The sequence below is a fragment of the Buteo buteo genome, chromosome 12 (assembly GCF_964188355.1).
Source record: "Buteo buteo chromosome 12, bButBut1.hap1.1, whole genome shotgun sequence".
In the NCBI taxonomy this organism is placed as follows: domain Eukaryota; kingdom Metazoa; phylum Chordata; class Aves; order Accipitriformes; family Accipitridae; genus Buteo; species Buteo buteo.
The window spans coordinates 32,233,810-32,260,895 of record NC_134182.1 but is presented as its reverse complement, the minus strand read 5'-3'; the positions used below and the strand labels follow the sequence as shown (position 1 = coordinate 32,260,895).

At 40.2% G+C, this 27,086-nt stretch overlaps 1 protein-coding gene across 4 annotated transcripts; it reads right to left on the bottom strand.

The window, feature by feature from the left end:
* Nucleotides 1-9,933: 9,933 nt before the first annotated feature.
* On the bottom strand, nucleotides 9,934-26,713 carry GNG4 (G protein subunit gamma 4). Of its 4 annotated transcripts, none has more exons than XM_075042058.1 (3): nucleotides 26,555-26,713; nucleotides 16,817-16,922; nucleotides 9,934-10,688 (listed from the first exon to the last, which is right to left on the bottom strand). In XM_075042058.1, exons 1-3 carry the CDS (start codon nucleotides 26,653-26,655, stop codon nucleotides 10,560-10,562), a joined length of 336 nt encoding a protein of 111 aa, XP_074898159.1. In that variant the 5' UTR covers nucleotides 26,656-26,713; the 3' UTR covers nucleotides 9,934-10,559. The 4 variants fall into 4 exon arrangements, with proteins under 4 accessions (XP_074898159.1, XP_074898160.1, XP_074898163.1 ...); XM_075042059.1 differs by lacking the exon at nucleotides 26,555-26,713 and adding an exon at nucleotides 23,936-24,054; XM_075042062.1 differs by lacking the exon at nucleotides 26,555-26,713 and adding an exon at nucleotides 23,598-23,752.
* Between the last annotated feature and the right edge of the window lie 373 nt (nucleotides 26,714-27,086).

The window sequence follows — 27,086 nt, the reverse complement described above, 5'->3', positions numbered from 1 at the left end:
CTCATTTTTCATCAACTGGAGTGAGACATTAGAAGGAAAACTGATGACTTCTTTAACCTTTATATATTGGGTTTAAAGAACAAAAGGGAAATGTGTTGGAAATACATCAACTTTAATTTGTTTGCATACTTACACATTTAATATGCAATTGAGTGTGTACTTGTCAGCAAATAATAGTACTAGGGAAAGCATTTGCACAAAAAATGCTGTTGTTATTAATCACTATTTACATTTGACTTGCCTTTCAGCAGGTTCAGCTGCAGAAATAAAAATTGGTCCAACTGCTAATATTACTCTATATTTGCCTATATTCCTTGTAGTCAATACGTTAGGTTCACTCCCCAAACTTTGTCCCAGGCCAGGTGAACTGACGGGGATCGATCTTATAAACATGTCCAGGAGTCATTTCTTCCTTGCAGACAAAACAAAGGACCCAATTCCTTAATATCTTGCCTTCTATATGGTATTACCTACCACGCTCAACGATAAAGGACTATGTAATGTACAGGGAGAAATGTGTTTCTCCACATTACAGAAACAGGGTATCCTGGTCAAAAGGATGATTATATATGCATTTTTGTCATGTAGGAGATGGTTAAACATACAGTATAGTTGTAGAAGACTGGCCTTTCCTACTCCATTTTCTATCACAGTCTCTGCAAGATTTTTAAAGCCAAAGATTTAACCTAAGCCTCCCAACTTTATCGTCTGTAGAAGATGCAAGCAGTGGTACTTCTCATGTTGTGTATGACACTGAAAATGTGCACCTGTGTATGAATTGTGAGTTAACCAGACCCAACCATTAAACCTGGTTTTCAGAAATTTCCATTAGCAAAGCAGTTTCAGTTAGCATTCTTGAGGGCTTTTATGAGGACTAGTATTTTGGGGAAGTGAGATTATATTAGAGTGTCTAAGCATGGATTTGAGGCACCAAGCTTTAGGCACACTTTTTGAAAAGCCTTGGCCCATATAAAAATGAGATTTTTTTCAGAAATTTAAGAATCATGAATATATATACCATGAAAAGACAAATGCATCTGGAGTATAACTTCCAGGTAATTTTCAATTATTTTCCTGGAAGACAGAAAATTTTGATTCAGGTTATGCCAATTCTAGGTAGCATTTATACAAAAATACACCATTTTCATTCTGCACTTTCCAAGCAGAGTTACTCTTCTAACATTACAGACTCAGGTGGTACCTCTGGCACACAAAGTATATAGTACAGGCACAACATGTTGGGCACAAGAGCTGGAGATAGAAGGGACAGAAATTTTAGTCCCCAGGCTGCTTGCAGACTTAAGATGCTTCTGTTAAATTTGCATAATGTCTCTGGATAAGCATCTGTCTAGACACAGAGAAGACATGATGGATACCAGAGCTGTAGTTATGTACCACAGCTAGCCAGTCTGTAGCATTCAGTTTTTTAATGTTTGTTCGCCTAATTAGTGCCCCGAGCGGGTGACTGGGTTTTTTTTAGGACACTAGCAGCAGATGAGAAGAGCAAGAAGCAGGGTAGAGCTGCGTGTGTTCTAGAAGGGTTTGTCCCCAGGGAGTTGTGGGTTTTATCGATCTCTGTGTGCTCCATCTGAAAGCAGAGGAACGACTGGTGAGAGATTCCATTTTAGGGATTTGGGATGTACTTTCTCTACACCTTGCAGTAATACTGATACATTACCTTTCACAAAATCACTGTGCCTTTAGTTATTTAAAGAAAAAAACATTAAAAGATATTACAGATCAGGGTACGAAGGATTTTGTTAGAGTTTAAAGGGTTGTAAATTTTCATCCCAAGAGCGTGTCTTATTTTTTTCATAACATAAACAGATTCACTGCCTGTATTGAGGAATTAACAATCCTTTCCTTACCTTCCTTAGGATGTTCAGAAGAAATAGATTTTGTTTATTTCCCCAAACAGAAGCGATGTCTCCCTGCCTCCCTTTTCAGCTTTCCGATCCAGATGAAGTGCAGATGCCCAGGAGTTCCCAGACTCCTCGGCTTGGGCTATTAATGCCATCAGTGTCACTGGGGTCTCCTGAGGACAGACAAAGAAATCCTGCGAAAACTGATCTCTGGAAAACAAGCTGTCTTGCTGACGGGCCTGCCAGCTCATATCATTAGCAGCAGCAAAGAAAAGTCAATGGTATGTGACCAGCCAGCTCTAAGTACCGTGATGGACAGGCATGAAGAAAGAAGCTATTAGAAAGCTTTGGGCAGCATGCAGTGTGCAGCCAGTGTGGCGCGAGGCCTGCACTATTTGTACACTGAATGGGAGTAAGACTCTAACAAAATTTTGCCGATGGCTAACTTCCTTAATGGTGTCTTAAGGGAGACTTACTAGTCATTTGAAAAAAAATCCAGATATGGTATGACTACCAATTCCACTCTACATTCTCCTTTATTAAGAGATTCAAGGACCTAAAAAGGTCAAGGAGGCAGTATTGCCTTCAGAGAAACCACATTAATTTGACTCTTTCCATCACAGTGGTTAAATGCTTCAGGGCATGGTTGCAATGGAACTTAATCTTGCAACCCCTTCATAGCAGTTGATCATAAAATAGCCTGCAGCTGGGATCTGTAAGAAGCTCTGAACCTAGAGTACTATGTGGTGTCATAAGTTGCAGTGAATTTTTTTTTTTCTTTCTTAAGGCTGCCCAGTGCTTCCCAGTTGAAGAATGGACTCTCTTGAAGTCCACACTTCAGTTCTTTGGGCTGAGGGTTGCAGTGAAAACAGTAAGTCACCATCCCTTATTCTAGAGAGGGGAAAATTAGAAAATCTTTGTCATCTTCTGGAAAGGTGTTGTTCAGTTGGATTTTTGTTTTTAATCAGACCTAGCCTAACCTGCACAAGAGTTGATAACTACGATACAAATTGGCTTGCAGGACATCACAGTTATCCAAACATACCTATACAGCAATAATAATTTTCATGGTCTTAGTTGACTCTTTGTCATGTTCATGAAAATCAAAAATAGAAATGGACTCAAAACCGCCTATATGGTAGCAGCTAAATCCTGGCAGGCACATCTCAGAGAGTAAACAAGGGAATGTCTTGCAGAGATGTGGAACACCACTAAATATCCAATAATGAGGCAACAGCCACTGTTGGGGTTAGCTATTTCATGTGCAGCTAGCATACAGCTATTTTTAACAACTGGCACAAAGACTTCAGGATGCGGGTACAGAAGAGAATAAGGTTTATAGGAAGCCCTGCTGAGACCTACAACAGAAAATACGCTTTTTAATCACATGCGTGCTAAAGAGTTAAGCTGTTGCGGGGATTACAAAGCAGATTGGCCACATATTACTTATCATTTCATTATTATCTATCACTGGATAGATAATATTCAGGCTACATTTCATTTAGAAAAATTTACACGACTTGATGCTGTTTTCCCCTCATGGTGCTTACTGTGCTTTAGGATGAACGTGCTCTACTGGAGAATGCACCAGATGGCTGGTTCCTTTGTTGCAGAAGATGCAAGGTGAATGAGGTGGGACCGCGGAATAGTGTTACAAGGCCAAGGGTCCTTGCTGCTTGGGAGAACTGGGTTTTGTCATTGCCTCTGTGCGATACCAGGAAAATCATGAAACCGAACATTTCACGTTGCTTGTTCCCCTTAGTTTCTGGGTGTTTGACTTGCAAAAGTCACTCCAGTTTGTAGAGTTGAGGATTCATAACTGGAGCTTGAGCAAATGGGAACATTGTTTGAGATGTTTAAAGAGTTAGCTACGCTGAAGAGACAGGTACTGACAATCTCACCCGTTCTGATCAGGCTCTGCCTCGGCTTCGCCCTGTAAGATGGGAATAGTTCCACCCTCGCATTCCTCCAGGATACTGTGGAGATACTTTGTGAAGCAATTCGTGATGAGCACCACAGAGAAGCTCATCAGGGAATAGTTCTACATTGAAGGGAGAATTTGTGAGTAAATCAGGCCCAGGGCTACACAATGAATAAAGACACCAAAATAGTACTGAGTAACTGCTCATTAACTGAGCATTGCCTATACTGTGCCTTGTGGGAATTCCTGCAATGGCAATCTGGAATAGTAGTGCATACAAATGAGAGAAGCAAATGGAAGATGCATAAGCACATTTAACTCTGGCATTTCTTAAATGAGTGCTTAACTTAGCTTCTTTAATGATCTTTTAATGTATTTTTTGCATTTATTCAGATTCTGTTTAAATATCCCTAAATGTGTTCACATCCTTGTTGCAAGTATTTGTTTTAGCTGCTATGGGCAGAACTGTAAAGAAACATAATCACTTTTACAGCCTTCTAATTTCTCATGAATAGATATTTCATATTTTCCAGAGTCTGAAGCAAACTCCCAGAACAAAACATGCATGTGCTGTCTAAGAAAGAAGAATAGACCTCGGAGAGTCTATTATCTATAACATCATTTATATTCTCAAAGTTTCTGTTGAGGTATTTTTTAATGAGAACCTTAGCATCTGAAGTTTTTTCACTCTATCTTTTAAGGATATGACTAATACATTCATATCAGCACTGCAGATATATATATTGGAAATCTGTGTGTTGTGTTCCGATGAGTAGGATAAAAGCTGGTGTGCTCTCCAGGGGGAAACCTCTCAGACAAGAAACACTTCAAGAACCACACTAGTGAACAGTCTTTGCAACAAGAAAGTTAAGGATAATTTTACAGCCAAAAGTCATGTGGGCCACACTTGCCAGAGAGAGGCGGTTACACTATAAAGATCTTGAAAGTCATTGCTACTTGAAAGGTTTTTAAAAAGTCACAATAGTTCTTTCCTATAAAGTTTGGCTCATTCTTTCCTTTCACTGAAAAAAATTGCACGCCTCTTTAGAGCATGCTATAGAAAGAATGAAGGGCTCAAGTACACAGCCTGAAGTTCAAAGGCACAACAGGATACGGTACAGTGAGAGGCTACTCAACAAACAGGCTTTGTGGAATGGGCGGTCTTTTGAAACATCCTTATGCCATGCCTAGTGCATTTTCCATAAAATGCTATTCTGAGCCTAAGTAGTGGGCTAAGCTCTGTTCTGGCTGTATGCTTATGCTGTGGCCTGTGAGGAAGTGTTTGGCCTAGACTCGAAAAATTGGAAAAAAACCCTCACCCTGAAATAAAACCCCCAGCAGCCAGAAGCAAAGTGTGAGTGTGAAGGAATAGTGCATGTCTGTCAAGTGAAAACTGTTGCACAGTTCTGCAAAGAGGAAGGCAAACAGGAGAGATTATTAGGAGCTCCCTGCGCTGGGGGCCCGCTCAGCCCTCGAGCCAGTCCTTACTGCCGTTTGCGGTCACATCACCTGCTCAAGGGAGCAAAAGGCAGACGTGTAATTGGTGGCACAACTGGTGGCACGGTGGCAACGAAGAACAGGCAGCTGAGTTACACGTGAAACTGGAAACTGAAATTCAAGAAGGGAGTACACAGCAACTCCAGCGGGTACACCCGAAGATTTCCACAACTTTCAAAGCGTTTTTCACCTGACCTATTTAACCAAACCATGTATGTGACTTTTGTCTTTTCCTAAACAGAGAAGTTTGGAACTGAGGTGTGAGGTTGAATCACACCCCAGCAATACCACAGTGACAGGTGATACCTTACAGGGTGCAGACCACAAAAAAAGGAGTGCTGGCGCTCTGTTTCTGAGAGTATGTGTATGAATTTAAAATCTTGCCTTGAGGTCATTTCTAGTTAACGTTGGTAATTTTTTCTGTTTCAGTTGGCTTTTTATTACTTTACCAGTAGGTGGCAGTAATAGACGACCCTGTGCAACTTCTACATGTAACAAGAATTTGGGAAATAAGAGACCCTATTTTAGGGTAAAGCTGCTCGTTTTGTTTGTTCACAAATGTGAGCGGTGTAAATGTATTTGACAAACTCAGGCATACATCTTCCTCTAACAGACAGAAAAGTTGTTCCCATACCAGTTCTGGTATTTATGGCTATACTTAATAGTGCTATAAAGCTGAATTTAGTTAGATGCAAATGTACAATATTTATTCCAAATATCATTCTCCCTAAAGACCAAATGTGCAGGTGCCTGTAACATTTTATATAGCACTTATTCTGGTAATTTTGCCCACTATATTTCACACATTACAGTACTATTTAAGTCAGTCTAATGACTTTAAGCATTATTAGTTTTCAGTACAAGAAAGCTCTATCTTAGGAACTACTCCTCCCCCAAGTTTTCTTTAGCCTCCTTGAAGAAACAAATCCAGATTCTGAAGCAGCCCCAAAAGACAGACGTAACTATGGCACTTTCTAGAATTATGTATACAGACTTTCTACCCCTATACAATGAAGGAAAAACTATATAATCAGGTTCTCCCAAAGTATATCTTTTGTTACTTTGATATCAGAAATCCAGCTGGATAAACAACTGTTCTATTAAAGTTCCAGGCTTTAATATGCACCTTTACAGACTGTTCTTAAAGTGTTCTTCCTTCTGCTGGAGCTGATCCTATTTTAAGTCACCGCAAAGAAAGCCATTGTCCCATTAGCCCCTTCCACATGCTTTGTTAATGATGTCCTTCTGAATCAGTTGGTGACACCTCCTGTATTTACCTTTGTGTCACTGACACACTGTTTGTATTTATTTTAATCTATGGTGTGACCTAGAATAGCTTAATTTAAGCTTCCCTCCATTTTTCCCCCTCCTTTGACCATAATTTTGTAGAGGCTATCTTAAAATCTTTCCTATCACCACCAGCCAAGCAACCTGCTGCTAATTTAAAACATGGTGTAGGAAGCAAAGAAAGGGAATTTGGTACATAATAGAGAGAAAGGAAATAGTTTTTAGTATTGAAATGATAACATTTTAAATTCAAGGTAAACCAAGGAGATTAATCTGAGGAATGCAAAACAGCTGGTTCCACAAGTGCTACAGATGCATTATAATTTACCATGAATCCACCATTGGGAAGTCTCATTTCATCAGAGCAGCAAGCACTAGGATATGAAGAAAGGATTGCTAATATGTCTAAAACTTCTTGAATCCAACTTCTGTTCTGAAGTTCTCATTCCGTGAGACGACAGCCCGAACTCACACTGTTAACAGGGAGCATGCATTATTTTCTGGGCCTGAAATACAAAGCAACAAGCCTAACAGCATATGAAATAAATCAGAGAGAGAGAAGAGTACAATGCTAGGATGGTAACAGGCCTGGTCTTGTTCTCATTGAAGTTAGTGGGAATCAAAACCGTTTGATGAAAATAAAAACTCATTGCTTCAGCCGACAGGAGACCTTACTGTTAGACAAAGCCACATTTTGGAGGTTTGTTTTTTTTTTTAAATCATGCTATACTTCATGATAAAATATGTATTTATTTTTAGAAAAGTGTCCAAGCACTTTCAGATATTTTTGTGTAGGCTTTGAGGCAAGATGTTTGGGCATGAAACTCAACTATCACTAGCAGATTATCTAAACCACCACAAAGGTCAAAGCAGCGAAAAATATAATAATGACAAAGACATTTTATGGTTTGGAAGTGTTGAAGGAAAAGACATTCTTTTAAATATTGATTTGTGGATCAAGCTGGCCTAAAAAACCCAGATGATGCCATTCTCTTCAGGGTGTCAGTATTTTGGTGGTGTTCTTGAATAAAGTCATATATTCTTATGTGATCCAAAGCTGTTACAATTATTTTGAGCTGCTGATCTTCCAGGTGTGCCACCCCCCCTTCAAATTAGTAATTTTCCAGTAGTATATATTAATTCAAGGAACTGGTAAATAAGGCCCAAGGATATTAAAGTTGTCCTGTTTTCCACTAAAGAGTTACGCTTCTACAGTTTAACCTCTTCAGATACATTATAGACGTCTGCTAAAATAAATATGCAATTTATGGCACTCCATGTGTTTCCTTTTCTTAAAATTAGAAGAATTAAACCATCTTAATAGACAGAAAATTTTGTACCTGATGAAAGTTATGAACTGATGAAAGAAACCACAAACATGTGAACCAGATATTAAAAACATAAGAAGTCCAACACATTCACAACTACTTGAAGAAAAATTTTGGAGAAAAACCTTATGTCCAAACCAATGACATTTCCCTCTTCTGAACAGTAACTGAATAGTACTAGGTTTTTGTAAATGCAGCTCTTGAAACTACCGATGCTGTGAAATGTTTCAATCTCAGGACCTCATATGCTGACGTTAATTGGAAACAGAAAGCAAGCTGTTTGCAATACTGTAATAAGCTGTAGCAATTTTGTTATTTTAGATGGGAATGTTAATGATGAGCCACAAATGCAAGTTGTTACAAAGCCTTTGAGAATAAAGCTGTATGCCCTATATTCCCCTCCCTTGCTGTTCCAGTTAAAACCATACATGTGGAAGGACAAACGAAAATGTTGCCATGGTGATCAGAGCAGTTACCAAATCATGTACAGTGTAGGAAGGATTCCCTAAAGAACCTTATTAAGCATTTTGTTGCTCCTTTTTAACAAATATTTTCAGAAAGCCATTTTTATTTCACTGTCAATGAAATAGCTACTCAGTTAGCTAAAGCCTATTTCTCTACCACCAAAATAAAGCTGAACACACCCTGCATTAAGAAATATTCTTGTTAAAAATTAGGAATGGGAATCTTAAGCTGAAAACTTTGAAATAGCAACCAAGGACAAACCTGGCCAAGACAAGACCTGTTCAAGACATTTGAATGTTTTTCAGAATAGGTACTGCGAAGCAGCTCTGTGCCTACTAGACTACCAATGTCTTCAGCTGCCAAATTAAAAGCCAAACCTTTAAATGAAAGCATCCCAAAAGCCTATTGGTTAGAAAGAATATCATGGGTTTTTACAATAATATTACAAGAAGTAAATTAACATGGAGGTTCCGTGTGGTGATGAGCTGGTCGGCAGCAGAACCACAGTCCAAAGCCACCTGCCTCGCGTGACTAGACCCGTAGCCGAATGCAGTTGGGTGTGGCACAATATCCATGTTGATTAGCAAAGAAAACAAGACCTGTATGATGCAGACATCTTGTATTTCCACTGCACAAACCAGTACAACAAACATTGATGGAAGCTGCTAAAAATAAGCTCAAGCAGGTATGTGCACTTTGGGTTAAATGCAAATAGCTTCATTCACCAAACAGCCCTTTTTTAGCATCTAAATTCAGCATTTAAGAATATCCCAAGGCCCTCAGTTTCTCAGCTAGTCTTTGCCGTGCAGGTATTTAAGATGCTCATGGAATACAAGTTTGTGCAGAGGAAGCATGCTCCATCATGAATAGCTGTTCAGAGCCTTGACTCAGACAGACTAGTGAAGTTCTCCAACAATACTGCCTCCAACGAAATTTACGTTGGGAGCTGATTTCACAGGCATTTCCAAGGAGTGATATTTCCACTATATTGACACACTGTACCTATGAAGTACTGTAGTGAGGGAACTCTCCTAATGTGTCAGACCAGAGAGGAGCTTTTGCTTTTTTTTGACGGAGAAGAATTAAAAAAAAACACCCACAAAGTCAATAATGTAACAGTTGTTTCCATCAGATGCCTTGATTGAGCTTAATTTTACTTCATGAAGATGACAGATCAGTCATATTCCATACCTCAATCTTTTCCTCTCACTGCACTTTAAACAAAGTCAAAACAAAAAACCTCCCAGAACCTCCACAAATTACTTGCTGGTAACTTATGACTAATCTGCGGCTTCAAAATATACAAACTAGCAGCTGTTGATGGCACAGTGGTCTCGCTGCATTGAACAACATTCATTTACCATTACTCCCCATCCCCATAAAATCTTGCTCTCGTGGGCAAAAGCCTGTAGAGAGCTGCTTAGAAAATGTAATCCCCCTCCCTGTATAGATCAGGGCAGAATTTACACCCTCCACAATGACCCTTGGGAATAGCTGATATATTACAGTTCAGTTTACTTTCTAAAATAATTTAAATCATTATCATTCAAAACAAGATACAAGCAGCCACATTTCTCTACACAGTTTTATTGATGCAGTCCTGGTGTTAAACTATAAATCTTCATTTTGCCTGTAGTTACAATGTTGCTTTACAACGATTGTTTTCATAGTCAAGTTTATTACAGTCTTCACAAAACATATTTATAAACACCACTTACGGTATAAGACTGATTGTTCCAAACATCATAAATCACTGGCATTTCTTCCTACACAGTGCTACTTGAGGAAAGGTCACACTACTCTTTTTAGATATAAATTTGTAAAGGCAAATGAATTAAATTCACCTTCCAAAGAAAATAAGAATGTTAAAAATAGCTTCAGAACTGGTATGACTCATTTAGGTCTCAGAAAAATCTATGACTGGCAAAGATATCTACAATTTGATACTGTACTCGATGCTTTCATTAAGACCAAAAGAATCTTTATGAAGAACTGAAATTAAACTTATACATTAGTCTGAAAGATAAGGATTACCTTGAATTTTTTAGGATTTTTATTTTTTACCAGAAAATGCACTACCTTCTAAAAATATTGTAGTTATAGGCTAAGTATTGAGATCTGAAGAAAAAATGCTAAAACTAAAAGCATGCAACACTGATACCAAATTTTAGCAGAAGACATTTTTAATTGAAAACTGACTCAAAGGATAGTACAAAAGAGTTTCTTCTCCCTAAAGGGATTTTCAGATGCAGGCACTGGAATAATAAGGGGATCTTCTGCAATATGAGCATCACAATATGCCAATAAATCTGCTGCAGCCTTGGATACCTAATAGAAGAGAAGAGAGAACTACTGTAACACTTAATTCTGAACCAATCAGCATTGCATAATTATTCTTCATATAACATATGATAATGGAGGCTATCATAGAATAGGAGTAGATTGGTTTATCCCTGAAATTACTAGAAACCACAACTCTCAATTTGTTCTCACTAGGCCTAGTAAACCTTACATATATTTTATTTAACATAGTGACACAAGATGGTACCAATTTATAAGATTCATGTTCAGCTGTTCCACTCCATCAGAAGGAAGGTCAGGAGCACATACTCATTAAAACATGTATATGCTAATGGCCCATAAGCAATAGGGATTCTCCTTGAAGTGTGTGTTTCTGTAGAGGCCGCCTGCTTCAGCTCTTATTCCCAGTCATTGGTTGTAAGGTTTTCCACAAACACTCTCTCTACCCTTTGCTCCTCTGGATGCAAAACAAACAAACAAACATACACACAAAAAGTTCTTTAGGTACATGACCATGGGATTAAAATGAAATGATAAATCAGGAGAAAAATTTGATCATCATGTGTCATAGCTCTCATTTAACTGAAATATTGCTCTTTTCAATGAAGTCAGACTGCTATTTTCTGCTTAGTAAGTTATGGTAAGTAGTACTTCATTCATAACATTAGTTAAAACTTGAACAGTATCTTAATATTTTTATACTTCTAAAATGAACAATTCTAAAGTCTCCAAATTCAGAATGTTGGTTTATGCTTACTGAAAAGTCCTGCAGAAATGTAACAGCATTTTGGCATACAAGATATTTTGCGTGAAATGAAAAAAGAAATATTAAACCATTTCAGCTGTAGCTGAAACCTTGTGACCTTTGCGGCTTTGTGCCCTAAGAGTATTGGTGACATTAGGCCACCGTGACTCATTTATTTTTTCAAGACTTTAGAATGTATGTAAGAAATATTTTTGTTCTGCTCAGTTAGCAAGATATTTACAACTATCTGTATCTCTTTGCTTTGTTTTCAATATTATGATATTGTGTTTTCAATATTATGATAGTTGAGAAAATGAGATGGGAAGTCTTTACAAAAAAGTCTTTTCTCTAAGCACCATGACAGCTTCTCCCAAGTCAAACACAGAGGTCAGCATGTTTGCACAACTATAGTGAAGAGGAAAAACAAACTGGATTTCTGGTATTTTTCTAGCAGGTGTGTCATCACTGTTAGCTTTAGCTTCCCCACACCCTGCTTGCTTTGGCACGAGTCCAGCCTGTAGTAGGCTTCACATTAGACCTATGAAGTCAATGGGTGTTGGATCAGGATTTGCAAGAAATTTAAATTAACTTCTGGAAGAAAATAACTTTTTTTGTTTTAAAATATCCACTAAAACATGCCTTTGCAGAATGCTTAAACCCATAAAGTACCTATGGTTGGCATCCCATTATAGACTATCCTCCTAGCAGAGGAAGGAAGGGTGTTTAGGTCACTTAAAATTAGTTTGCCTTTGAATTGGCCTGTAAGACAAAAGGGTGGGCAGACACGTGAACAACAGATTGCTGGGCCAACACAAAGCAGAAGACTGAGCACTAAACTGAGCAAATCAGCAGAGAGATTCAGAAGGACCACTGCTTCTCAAAAGAGAAGCAGGTCAAACAAAAATGTGTGGAAAATGATGGACTTCAAAGTACAAAAAAAGATTGTAATTATTTTCAGACATACTTCAATCAGCTACTTGCTAAGCAATGACAAAAGAATGAGGCTTAGGGTGCAAGGGCACTGTCTAGAATAGAGAGGTAGAACAGTAATAAACAAACAGAAAACTTAGGAATCCTATCATATCCCCAGTTTTCATTTAAATTTACTTGTAAATTTTATAAAAGCAGATTCTCCAGAGAAAGGCACAATGTAGACTGACTTATGAAATTCCTATCAAGCCCCAAAAAGATCAAAAGACAGAAAACATACTTTTCTTTGCTAATGACCTATGTGTACCTCCACTGAAGAGGAGGTTAGCATGTTTCCAGTAATGTTAGGAGGAACGTACCACCACAGCATTTTGGAGAAGTATTTTCAAGTAACGACAATCACCAGTACATTCATTATTATTTAACATACACATTTTCACTTTTCTATTGCCCTTCAAGCTCAGCTGTGTGTCTCAAATTAAGGCAGTTCTATGCTCTGATTAATTTATTAGCTGATCCTGAACTCTTGCATTCAAACAGAGCAAGTCAAACTCAGAGCGACAGGTGCCCACAAAAAGCTCAATGCCATTTTCAGTGCTACGTCATAATAAATGTTACTGCCATAAAACCTAATGGAGAGCTAGTCTAATTCTCTAGGTCCCAGAGACAGGGTTTATTAAAGATGCCGAGCACATTTCATCTTCAATTATTAAGCTAGCAAGTTATTTTATTCATGAAACCAACAATTTTTTGAAGTAGGCTAACCCTACAGGAGCAGAGAACCAACACTGGATTTCAACAGTCCAACCTTCCCATAACTATCTTGTTTGTTCCACGTATGGATAAGCAACATCAGCCCAAGTATATTGCTTTTCATTTGATGGAAAAGAAGTACAATTTCAATCACCATTCTTAGAAGGGATAAACCTGGTAGTATCATTTTCTAACCATTTCTCTAGATATTACTGTGCTTTGGCATCATATAACAATAAACAGGATTTTCACTAGCAAAAGCACAACATTCATTTTTGTATCTAACTTGTCCTCTGATGCTGGTAGGAATGCCACAAAGCAGAGCAAGCACTTTCTTCAATGTCATAGTGTTTAAATCACAAATTACTTTGCTTTTAGACAAACCATAGTATGATTTAGTAGAAAACAAACCTGCAACAAGGAACTGAGGAACATGACCACATTTCAGCACATTGTCACAAACTAAACATGTACTAGACCATGTATTTTCATCCTTTAAAAAAAAAAAAAAGGTTTGGGGAGGAGAAATCCTCCCATTGGGGTTACAGTAGTTATAAAAGTGAATTATGGCCATTTCTTCACTAAAAGTGGAGTAGCTCAGGCTTGCACAGTGGAATAACAACCACTCACTAAGAGGAGTTAGCTTAGCTGATTGCATTCCAGGAACAATGAAAATATTGGCTCCTGTGGCTGTGAGCAGTGTTGGCAAAGTCAGAACTGTTGCCAAAAAAAGAGCAAAATACAATGTTGCCTCTAGCAAGTTTCCTGCTCGGTGTTATTATTCTGAATAACTGTGGCGGAAGACCTCTGCATTGAGCATCGCATTAAGGCTACAACAGAGATGGCTGCTTTAGCATATGTCAGCATGCAGAGGCTGCCTAATGGCCAATACTGTGGTTTGTTACTATACAAAATAACATGCTGATCTTTCTATTTGTGTCATGGAGGGAGTTAAATGAAGGCCACTCGATCATAGCTTTTACTCACCTCTAGGTTTATTTGTAGTGAAATGCTGCTGGACAGTTTCAGAATAGCTTTTATCAAGAATTAAAATAAAAGTGTGTAATGTGAATATTCAAATGAAGCTAACATTTATCATTTCAGCTCTCCTACGCAGTACAGCTTGGTCTGCAGATTCAAAGTAATTTATACATATTGCAAAAGTGGCTAAAGAAAAAAAATCAGACTCCAGTTTGATTGATGAATTCTAACAGAAAGTTAACATTTAATTTTTTAAAATCTTTTAAAGTGCATAGATAGAGGGAATGGAGTATATAGGTATCACGCCGATCTCACATTTTATACAATTATTTTTATTTTGCGTAGTGAAAAACACATCGGGATGTCAAATTACCAAAAGGGAAAAAAACAACAAAACACTCAACCCTGATGCTTTAAAGAATTAGTCTTCAGGAGGACTGTGGAATTTTACCATTACATTTCAGAATAACAGAGGTGATAAAAACAGCCAAAGTTAGAACATAATCCTGTTAGCTGCACTAATAATTATAAGCTTCAACGACAGGGCAAAATGCTGCAATTACTATGTCATCTGTCTTGTCGTGGATTGTGACTAATTACCACCCTTGCTACGACACCCACTCTGCTTATCCTTTACATCTAAAACAAAGAGATCCACACACATTTATTGACAATCCCACTGCTTATGTCCCAACACTATTCAGAACCAGTTAGGAATATTTTCTACTTTCTTAAGAAAAAAGAAAATGGAATAATAACTGATACACCAAGATTCTTAAATGTCAGAGGACTCCTTGCTTTTCTGCCTGCAAAGAGAAGATTAAATAGTGCTTTATTCTGGGGACAACTGTGATAAAGCACCAATATTACCTTTGCTTTCTCAACTTTACTGCTAGCATCTTTGGAAGACACATTATTCTACCAGTCATGAGGCCACTGTTCATCTGATTTCATTTGCTGTTTCCTGGCTTGGAATCTATGCCTCCTGCTTTCTACTTGCTTCTCCATTATAATTCTAGCTGTTCCTTCTGTGGGGAAGCAAGGCAGGTTCAATTTCCAATCCTTCTGGGATTCTTATGGTTTACAAAAACCCACCATGGTAATACTCCTTCCAGCTACTGAACAATACACCAGTAACTTCATCCTCCCCTTTTAAGCTGTCCTGTTTCTTTCACACCTCAACAGCAAGCTGTCTTTGTGGAACCTCAAAACACTGCACTGGTTGCTGCTCTGACTGGTTATAGGACTTGATTTTTAAATCAGTTGAACAATCCAGAACACGGCAGGGAATGGGCAACTAACATACTGGTAACTACAAAATTTTAATTGAGCAGACCCAACTCTGGCTGGTTACAGCAGCTACTGTGCATGGAAAACAAAGTGCCTCTGTAGTAGAAAAATGAGCTGGAACTTCTGATTTCCCTAGTCAATAACACAGGCACCTTTTTAATGTTAACAATGTGGTCTGGTCTATTATGGGAATAACTGCTATAGCTACTTGCAAAACAGTGTTTAATTAAATTATTTGGAAAGCAGTGATCTTTTGTTAAATGTCTAACTAGTTTAAGCAGATGCAAAACACCAGAAAAAAGGAAATAAGTTATTTTCTCTGACTTTACAGTTATGATCCGACAACTCAAAATCTCCTGTTGAAACCACTGCAAAGTCTCTTGGTAAATTTTGGCTATAGTGAAACACACACTTAACTGTTTGAAGATTAAACGGCAAAGCAGGTCTTGAGGGAATACAAAGCCAACCAACCTTTTCTCACAATCCCTCATATACTTATTCAAACAAATTCTAGAAATCAAGACATAAACATTTTGCAAATTGTATTTGGTTTATGTTAGCCCAGGAACCCTCACAATACTGAAAAACATCAGATTTTCTTCAGTGCCTTTTTGGTCCCAAGCTGTTTTCCAAGGTGAAATAATTGCACTTTCAAGCTATCTGTTTTTTAGGTCTGGCACACTTGCTAATAACTGTGTTCTTTTTAATTAAACTAACTGTAAAAATAACCTATGTCTTTCTTACATATGTAATTAAAAGCTTTATACATCTAACTAATGAAGCTATTTGCATAACTGAGCTAATGATGTGGTATGTGAAAGTTACCACTGATTATATAAAAGCAAGTACAAGACAATCTACTAAGCATCAGCAATTTCAAATTCCAATAAATGGGGCCATATTTTCCCAACCCTTTCCTCTGCCACTCATGCAAACCCGTTCCTTCTTGTCAGTGCTGTTGTTTGTGCCACTGCAATATGACGTGAATCAGGGGACTAACCCCATTGAACACTGAAAAGGCAGACCTTCCCTTACTGAAGGAAATAGAAATACCTGTCCCTGTGAACAGGCCTCTATTACGTGACGAATTTGTCAAGATACTATACAAGATAGAAACTACAATTTTCCAAATTCAATGGTCTTACAAGACATTGCTAAAAACTGCAACAAAAGGGAGCAACTGAAATTTCTGTTTTCATAAAAGCAATATTGACTACTCATGTGAACTGCACTAATATTTCTGAATTATAAATACAATCTTTCTAAATAGTGAGTTTATGATCTGATACTATTCATTACTATTCATAGTAACTAATTCACAGTACTGAATATTGTTTTATAGCTCAACACAGATTTTTTTTATTTCAGCTGATTGAGTCCTTCTGCAATATTAAAAGGAACCTGTACCACACACTAGTGAGTGAATTCAAAATATCAACAATAAGTCTAAGTTTACCTTCATCCTATCCATGTATGCTTCCATTTTTAACTGCTCCACAGCTTTCCTGGCTTGAGATATATTGGTTGTACTGTTTGACACTAGTTCCTTCATTTTGTTTTTCCTAGAAGAGACAAAGTTGAGACAAATTTTAAAATGACAATTTAAAAACACAAATGCAGCAACCAGTGAGAGGACAGTTATCTAAAATATAACCAACCCTTACCCACCACATTAACACAGCAAGACTGTAGGTCACAAATGCAAACCAGACACCATTTATTTCTGTTCTCTTGTTCAATAGCACCTTATTGCATTATGTATTTGCGTCCTCCACTGCCAGTATTCAATCTGAATTCTGCAAACAACATACAAATGCAGAGTACATGGCCATTATTTCAGTGTAGAAATGGTTGCCCTGGTACAGATTGCCAACGCAGAGCAGCTGTTCACAAACAGACCTCGCAGCCATTACACAGTTTGGCTCCATATCCCAGTTACACCTAGTAACATGAAAACAAATTCAGAAATATGCGCGATGGAAATGAATGCCACACTGCTCTCACCAACCATCAGAAAGAAAGAAATTTTTATGATAGAGAAGGAGTCAAAATTCTGACTATAGATTTCAGGAGTTTAGAAATGAAGTAACAGATTAGGAAGAAATCATGCAGTGGTTTCCAACTTTTTGCTTACACATCCCCAGTGAAGTCTAAAGATGACTAAAACCCAATACAGTATACTATACGGTATAGGAATGCATTATTTTTTTAAGAGATCTGCAGCTCTTGGGAAGGGTCACCTAAGCAAGGTACGTCAGTGTTTGGTTTTCTTGCATTGCTAATCCCTGACGGCTTGAGGGTAAATCAACTTGTTTTCATGCAGTCCTCAGCATTGTTACCAGATTAGTCAAGATGACTACATTTGAACCTTGAATAAACTTAGAACATACACTCCCTAGGTGGTCTGCATGTCAGGAGACCTCGTGCTGACAACATTATACAGCGCTGGTCCAGTACAAGTAATGGTTACTATTTTGAAGTCATTGGAAGTTGGGCTAAGCCTCCATGGAAAGAAAGATAAGATAGGATACAGATGACCTAGACAGGTCCTGGACTAGTTATACTACCTAGTAAGACTAGGTGCTGAGGTTTCAATCAGCCAAAACACTCTCCTATGATCCTGTATATATGGCATGCCACAAGCGCCACCTGAAGCAAGATTAGTCTAGCACCGAGTGTTAGAAACCAGTACAAAGTTAGGCAATGCAAAGGACACAGGGTGTGAGACACAGAGAGGACAAAGAAGAAAACACACAAAAGGAGGCATTTTGTATTGCTGCCAAAAGAGTTTTAGTCTCAGGTCTTTCAAAATCAATACTGCCGGCTTATTTCTGGACAAGAGGTGAACACCTAGAACTACACAAATTTCCCTTCTTGAACCTCAACAGTTAACCTGATCCAGTTACTGGGGTATAAGATGCAAACAGGAAATAAAGACAGACACAAGAAATGCTCTTGTAAAAAACCAAATTGTATGTCCAATGTCTTAAGCATGTTGGAGTCAATAGAAGTATACAATCCAGAGCACAAAAAGAATGGAGGAGTACTTCTTAACTGCTTTGTTTTCACAAAACACAGATGTTCAAAGACAAGGTAAAGATAGCTGTTTCTTCTCCTTTCTAAAATTAGTAACCTGTGCTGTAAAATGGGATGGTGGAATACAAATATGTCGGTGAAACATGTTCAACACTAATTTGAAGCAGCAAACCAATCTTTTTCAGCACTTGTATAAGTCTAGGCAGGGGACATGCTACCTTAAAATATATTCATTGTGCCAAATAAAACAAGAGTTTTAATATATGCCAAGACAAAGAACAGGTTTTCTGTACACGTGTGTGTCATTTGAATAGAACACAATTTTCCCCCTTGCATGCACTCTGACAACTAAAATCATGTCAGAACACAGTAGCTTTTTTTTTTTTTTTTTTTGGTCTTGGTCTTTGTTCACAATCTTTTAACTCATATTCCTCACAGGATTAAATACATGCGGAGGAACTGGCTTTGCATAAAATGCCACACAATGTACAAAACCCCACAACCAACCAACAGTCTCCAAACAATATTCAGATGTGTTTTGACTTGCAGTGGACAAGCGGAAAGGATACGAGACAGGCACAAGAGCAGAAGGTTCTGAATTACAGCTCATCTCTGGACTTCCTGTTTGTCTCAACCCCCTAGCTTTTAAGTCTTGACCTATCTATAAAGATAAGAGTAAACACATTTATCTCTGTTTACAAAATGATACCCCCACAAGTATGAATCATTTAAATTTTGTTATCATCTCCACAGCTAGACTACTAACGACCACAGAGCCAAATAAGTCAAAGCTAAATGAAGTCACAGAGCCATTTCTACATTTGCCACAGCCCAAGCCCAGAGGCAAATTAGAAATCTAATTTTGAATAATAAATCTAATTTAAAACTGAAGTAAGAAACTGAAACTCCATGAACAGTCCAGAGAATTCCAGATCTCCCAAGCTTTTCTGGCAATTCATTCACTCAAACCATAGAAGTTATAAACATTAGAACTAGACAATTTGAACATTCACTGTCTACATTGAAGTTGGCGAGAACACGGTTTCTAGTACTTCCAGCTAGTTTTTAAGTATCTACCGAATAAGAGACTAGTTAAGACCATAATGGAATTTTGAAAAGGCTATTAGGCACAAAAATGCTTTAAAAAAATCCAAACCATATTTCCAAAACACGCCACAAACATAATATGCCTTTACCTATGTTCTGAAACAGCAAATGGGGAAAATTTTAAAAAAGAAAGTACGTATCCTCTCTGGCAAACTATTTCATGGTATCAGAAAACAATTAGAATAAGAGGCTTCATAAAAAGAAATTTTAAAAAGTCTGGTGCTAGGTGTTTTAGCCACTGGAGAAAATTCCACTTATCCCAAGTAAGACGTTTGTTTATACTCTGAAGCACAAACATTTGTTCTGTTCCAAATCCTGCTTCTACCCTGGCCTTTACACACACTTAAATATTTAACTACCCTATTTCTGGAAGTTCTTAGCATCCATTTAAGTATCTAATCTCTTTTTTTCATACAGACAGTTCTGGTTCCAGAACTTTATAAGACAGATTTCTCCTGTTTCACATTTCACTTACGAAGCTACATGTACTTCTGTCTTCTCTCGTTGTCTGCAAATACGTACTGTATTTGCACATCAGTTAAGGCCCTATTACATGTGAAGTGATGTTGACAATGAGAATTGCACTCACTTTCAAACCAGGCTGCAATGAACTGGTCCTCTTTGCAGATAAAGCTTTGGCTGAGAACTGGTTCTGTTCTCCTTAGGACCTGTGATATTCTTTAATAATCTTAAGCTTAATATTCTTTAATGAAATAATACTGTTCCTTAGAAATAAAGCTCTAGAGAGAAAAGAAATTTTAATAACAAGAGAGTCTATTACACATCATCTCCCTGAATGACCATCCCCTGGAATGTGAGGAAGCTTACTCCCTCAAACACCCTCTCGTCGAGGTGTTTCCTTTGACGCTGCAGCCTGACAAATGGCTCCGACCCTCTGTCCTAAGACAGCTCCTTTTAAACAGTCAAGTATTTCCGAGGCCTTTAGACTCCCGGGAAGGCACAATTAGCTTTGCATTGTATCTGGGGGGCAGCCTATGGGATCACAGCACCATAGAATGGGTTCTGTTGGAAGGGACCTTTAAAGGTGATCTAGTTCCACCGCCCCTGCAACAAGCAGGGACATCTTCAACTACATCAGGTTTCTCAGAGCCCAGTCCAGCCTGACATTGAAAGTTTCCAGGGATGGGGGATCTACCACCTCTCTGGGCAATCTGTGCCAGTGTTTCACCACCCTTATCGTACAAAATTTCTTCCTTCTATCTAGTCTAAATCTACCCTCTTTTAGTTTAAAACCATTACTCCTCGTCCTATCGCAACAGGCCCTGCTAAAAAGTTTGTCCCCATCTTTCTTGTAGCCCCCTTTCAGGTACTGGAAGGCTGCTATAAGGTCTCCTGGGAGCCTTCTCTTCTCCAGGCTGAACAACTCCAACTCTCTCAGCCTGTCCTCATAGGGGAGGTGCTCCAGCCCTCTGATCATCTTTGTGGCCCTCCTCTGGACTCGCTCCAACAGGTCCATGTCCTTCCTGTGCTGGGGACCCCAGAGCTGAACGCAGCACTGTAGGTGGGGTCTCACCAGAGTGGAGTAGAGGGGCAGAATCCCATTCCTCGACCTGCTGGCCACACTGTTTTTGAAGGTCAAAAGGAATAACTTGTCCCCATCTTTTAAATTACCTGAAGACCCTTGAATCAGAAATTACTCTGCTGGGTCACTAATGTTCATTCCTGGTTGTTTTTTCAGCAGTCCTGTATTAAGTTAGATCAATACATACGTACACAGGTCCTGGTAATCTCTGTAGTTACAGTAACTATATTAGCGATCAGATTCCATGCAATCCACATGTTACTGATGCATGCCAGTGGACTCAGATTATATATGAGCTCATTGATCCACTGTATTTTTATGCAGTGCACTCATTAATCTAGACTCTATTGACTCCTTTCTTTAAGGGGAACACTGATCGTGTTAACAAAGAATAGTGACAGCAGCTACACGGCCTTTTTCAGCCAAGTAGTTTCTGCTGACTGGCACACCATGCTAGCCAGCCGCTTCCTAAAGCATTGCTCCTGAAAGCTGTGCAGCGACAGCCTCCCAGCCAGCTGAATTTTCTGGGGTTTTGGGTATTTTTTACCTCACGTGAACTTTTTCCATTTTCTGGGTGCAGTTAACTCATTTGTGCCAAAGATCTTAATCTCCAGGGCTTATAAAAATGCTCGTGAAGAGCAACTTTTCTTTATTTGTTTTTAGAATGGCACTTCAAAGGCCAACTTATCTTATGATAACCCAGAAAGTTGCATAAATGTTTGCAGGTACAGCTTGACCTTGCATAGGGGTAAGAAACGCAACCTATGTTTACCAAACTTTGTAAATGTTAGTAAAATGCAGAAATCGTCTGAAAATTTGAGTAACATAGAAGCAAAACATAATTTTCAAGCTCTTCAGTATGGATTTCTACAAGCAACAGAGATGAAAAGCTGCACTGCAATTTCCCCCCCCCTCCGCTTCCAAGTACAACCTTAAAATACCATACCAAAAGAGTGACCTGTAGAATTCAATCTAAAAAGCCCTAAACCCAATCGTTGCCTTCTATTTTCTTTCAGCAGTCCAAAGTGACAGACCTGAAATTACTAGGCTAGAGAACCTCAGGTTCATGACTCTGAAGAACACTTTGCACACAAGCTCTGTACTTCTTGGACCGTGCAGCACAATAGAAAAGTTAACCCAATCACGCAACCAAGTCCCAGTGACATTGGCGGGAATCATCCCTGAATAATGACCTGCAAATCACATTCTAAATTGCAGAAAGATCCCCACATTTCATTACTCACTTGCAAACACACCAGGAATATAAACAGCAAAATTTACAGCCTCACAGCTGTCTGATGCCAAACCGGCACATCAAAGGAATTGGGGGGTAAGTTCTACAGTTGCTAAGGTAAGAGAAACTTAAGAAATACCCCTGCACTAAGAGCACTAGCTATCTGAGCTAGCATCACTGTTCCACATGACATAGGTAATTTCCCTTTCATCTGCAGGGCACGAAGGGGATAGGAACGACTGCCCCTGCTATCTCAGTTCTTACTCCAAGATTTACCACACCTATTGTAGCTCTGTAAACAGAGAGGGAGGCTAAGGAATCCCTTTGCTTTCTCTATCCCATGGCTGCACAAAGAAATAATAGAGAATTACTACAATTTAATACTCCATCCACTAAGGAGAAGAGTAGTAGTACGAGCAGAAATGATTAAAGGCAAGACTATCGTTCACGATAAGGACAGAATATAGTTTTCATTCCATAAATACGGTGACTTCAAAAATAAGTGCTGATCATGTACCTGCAAAACAGCCAAACTTCGACAGCTCAGTTTTCATCTAACATACGTACTATACCCAGTCCACCCGTGAAGTTCCAAAAATTCTTGCCACCATGCCCAAATCTTTTATCCAAAAATATCACCTCGCTTCTCAACATCTAAAAATCTAAGGCAACAATGGCTAAACCAATGTGACATTTCACAAGGACAATCTTTTTATGCAATATATTTATCATCGGCATACAAGTTATGGGCACGTACAGTCCAGCAAACCATCAGAGATACAGAAAGTCTGAGACAGAAAGATGAGACCTACCTACTATTTTACCTCTTTGGCAAACTTTAAAAGATAGCTGTGACCTTTTAAAGAAATAGATGGGGAAGTTTGATGATTATTCCACTTAAATCCTGTTTAAAACGTATGTGAACTGAATTGTACCATATAAAGGAGAGAAAACGCCTCCGAGATGCTTGGCTACTTCACTACCCGCGGGACAGAAACGTTTTTCAAGTTGTTATTCCGAGTTTTCTGTCTCGCTGCGCTACCTTAATCGTTTTGCTGCGCAGCAGTTTACAGCACCGCACGTTAATAATTACCGCCAGCAGCAGCCGGGCGGTAAGATTTATTCCTCCGTCAGTGCGAACCAGTCAGCAGGAAAAGCGGCCACTTTCTGGCGCCCTGGAAGCGGCCGGCTGGAGGAAGGGGCGCAAGGGCGCTGGGCAGAGACCCCCGACCGCCGCTTTTCCAGAGAAGGACGATCCCCCCCCCCGCCCCCCTGCCCCCCGCCGAAGGCAGCAGCGGCAAACCCCGAAGCCCGAACCTGACTTTTGCCGATACGCGGTAACTCCTCCGGGCGCGGCCGCCGGCGGCCTCGTTTGCCGACAGCCGACGGCACCAACCGGGCTGCCGCGCGGAGCCGGCGGCGGAGCGCGGGTCGCGCCCCGGGCGGGCGGAGGCGGCCGCGGGTTTCGCAGGACGCCGGAGCCGCCGCAGCGACGGAGAAACCCCCCCCCCCAGCCCGGCAGCGCCCGCCCGCCAGGCCGGGGCCGCCCCCCGCCGCCGGTTCGACCGCCCTTCATCCCGCCTCGCCCCACCCGGCACCTTCTCCCGCCTCCCGCGCAGCGGCGGGGTCTCGCCCGGCGCCGCCGGGTCACTCACCGTGCGGCGGGGGCGGCGGGCGGGCGGGCGGGGAGGGCGGCAGGCTGCTGCTGGCAGCCCGGCTCGGCGCCCGGCGGCGGCACATGGCGCGGCCGGCGCTGACGGGCGGGGCGGGGCGGCCGCGGCCAACGGCCGCCACCGCCCTCGCGCCTCCCGCCGCTCGGCACCCCCGCCCCCAACCCCCTCAGAGCGGAGGGCGGGAAGGCGGCCCCGGCCGTGAGGGAAACCCGAGGGGCGGGCACGGCTCCCGCACCCCGCGTCGCCCGGTGCTCGCCGCCCGGCTTTACCTTCCTCCGTCCCGGGCGGCGGCACCTGGCAGCAGCCTGCTGGCGAGGGCTCGCCTCCGTTTTACTGTTGCGGCCACCTACTTCCCCCATTCCAGCCGGCGTTAGGGATCGGACAATCCTCCACTGGTTCTAAAACATGGAACGGGCAAAGCCGGTACCACACGGGTTTGGGGTAGGAGCCCATAGTGCCTGTCCCCTCCTCACGCCGAACAAAGGGAGGATAAAGTAAAAAAAAATAATAATAGAATTTAAAAAATCCCCCACTCTGAAGAAAGGGACGACTGTGGAAAAGGGCCCGCTCAGACTCACCTTGTCAAGGCTAGAATGTCAGAATGAAACAACTCAGCTTTATAGATTGGTTTTTGTATACTTCTCCATTACAAATTTGGGAGTCAACCATACAGGTCAGCAGCAGTTAAAGCACCAATTAACGTTTTTAACTGAAAAATTTGTCTGCCCCAATATTTAACATGTTGGCGGGAGTACCACCACGGCAATCCCATTTATTTTGCTCCCCAGTACGGTGGCTGTTCTCTCTGGGAAGGTGTACGTGTGCCACCCTTTTCTCTTGCCTTGCTCTCAGCACTTTTTCTCATTCCATCTTGACAGAGGGGAAGCATTTCCAAGTCACGTTTATTTCCTATACGGAAGAGAGCAGGGAAGAGCCCCGTTTTTAAAGGTGCCCTAGAGCAAGGGCAGCCTCTTCAAAGACTGACTCAATGGCTTTTAGGGTGGTGGCTTGGGAGAAGGAAATGTGGCAGGAAGAAGGTAAACATTACTGAATATAAATACAAGCTTACCTTACCTGGAGTTCCAGAAACCAATCAGAAACTTAACTGGCCCATGCTGCTGCTGTTTCATTCACATCTAATTGTGTCATGGTTCTACAAAAGGCTCTATTCACTAGACAAAGGATTTACATGCTATTAGACAAAGAGCACATGCTAGATGGTTCAAATAATCAGACAGTTCTCACTGATTGACACAGTATTTTTACCACAGGATTCTAACAATTTTATTCTTTAAGCTAAAATATAGGGAGAAAGTGGCTGTTTTAAAATGTATTTTCTGCATAGTATAGAGATGTGCTTTCTTTTTAATCTGCAAACTCATATGTTTCATCACAACCAGGCATCTCCTACTGGAGTTGGCCTATAGGCTTTGAATGCAATACCTGTAAGCAGCTAGCATGAATTTCTGTTCCTTGAATCTACATGAACTAGCCTCTCATGAGGCTTATATGGGCTTTATTCAATTGCATTAGAGAATCTGGATTTTTTAATCTTTTTCTGGGAATGCTAGCTCAAAGCTGCAAACAGTGAGCAAGCTCATGTTTTTACTCAACTACTTTCTGCTGGGTAGCCCAGGATAGTTTAAGTCTAAATCAGACTAGTCACATATAGTTCTTAATTCTCTTTCAAAAGTGACCTGCCCAAATTGTGAAATACACAACACAGCCTATTTCAGAAATCCAGATGCAAAATCAGTGGCCTTCTGACCCCCCTCTAGAGCAGTAATGGTAAGTAAATCTCTACATACAGGTCATTTGTCAATAGTTCGTAACTTACTACAGATGCAAAGAAAACAGTGCTGTCTGTACCTCTAGAAGCTTAACTAATGTTTCAGTGGGTATTTTTCAATGCAAGCAGAACTTTTAAGTAGTATTTGGTTTATATTTTTTGTGATAGAGTAGCAGTATATAGAAGTGTGACTTCTATTTGCATATGCAAGAAGAAAAAAAGCCAGTACAGCTTTAAACAAAACAAAGCATGAAAACTACTAAAAGGTAAACTAAAAGTTTTAGTAGCAAACCAGGTGCTATTTTCCCCCACTGCTCTCTAGAGTTCTCTCCATAAAATACATAGTAAATCCTGCAATCATAGTAAATCAAGAAATCCTGGAAGGGTGGAGGCTCTTGATCAGGATGAAGGAACTCTTTCAACTCTTTCGCCAAAGACAGATGTGATTTAAATGCAAAGATGATACTTTTCAGAGTGAAAGTTGAAAGGTGTTTTTATTTCCTCACAGAAACCATTTTTCCTGCAGAAAATTTTAATCACGTTTAATTCCGTTCACAGATAATAGTTCTCTACTGATTTTCTTTTGTTTCTCCTATTCACTGTCATGGGTTTGTCTAAACAGTGGACCTCTAAACCTGAGTTCAGGGCTCCCTTTTTTAGTAATGGTTTGGAGACTCCCTCTCCTCTCCCCACCATGAGTATCTGGCTATTCCCTCCCCTTCCCTTTCTCAACACATATCTCCACCATCAGAACATAGTGATCTGAGTTTACCACAGAATCCTGCAAGTGCTATCAGATAGATAAGCCTTACCACATGAACCTCTCCCAAATCCTGGCTTCCAACAGGAAGACCCTTGCATCCTCTGTCAGATGCCTCCCAGAGACCCCAGTCTGCCAATTTCGACCCAGCATCTTTTTCTTCCTTCCCTCAGAATCCAGAGAAGAGCTGCTTTTCTGCCTTTCCTTAGCTCAGTCAGCTTTTCAGGGAGGAGGCAGCTAGGAGGAAGGGGAATGTCTCTGCTTTGAGAGCCATCACTTCATCCAAATAGTAGTCATCCTACGGGATGGAAGGACATATGCACCCATGTGCAAAGTGATATGATATGCCTAGGGCTTCCCACTTCCAATCTTACACCCCCCCATTCAGTTTGACAGCCACGTGATGTAGTCCATAAACAGAACTTCCCCACATGAAAGACATGAGAACCAGCAGAAATTAGTCTGGGGCAAGGTGTGCAAGATCCCTAACAGAAGAGATGTAAAACTAAGCTAAAAACATGTTTCTAATAATCTCAAAACAATTTGGTACAAAGATCTGTTTATTACCCAACAACATGACAGTG

Bases quoted from the DNA above. Each gene is read 5' to 3' on its own strand.
- GNG4 (XM_075042058.1), bottom strand. From the start codon at position 26,655: ATGCTGGGTCGAAATTGGCAGACTGGGGTCTCTGGGAGGCATCTGACA. The intron at 16,923-26,554 runs GTAAGGCTTATC...TGTCTCTTCTAG, and splicing joins ATTTGGGAGAGGTTCATGTG to GAAAAACAAAATGAAGGAAC. The intron at 10,689-16,816 runs GTAAACTTAGAC...CTCTTCTATTAG, and splicing joins CATACATGGATAGGATGAAG to GTATCCAAGGCTGCAGCAGA.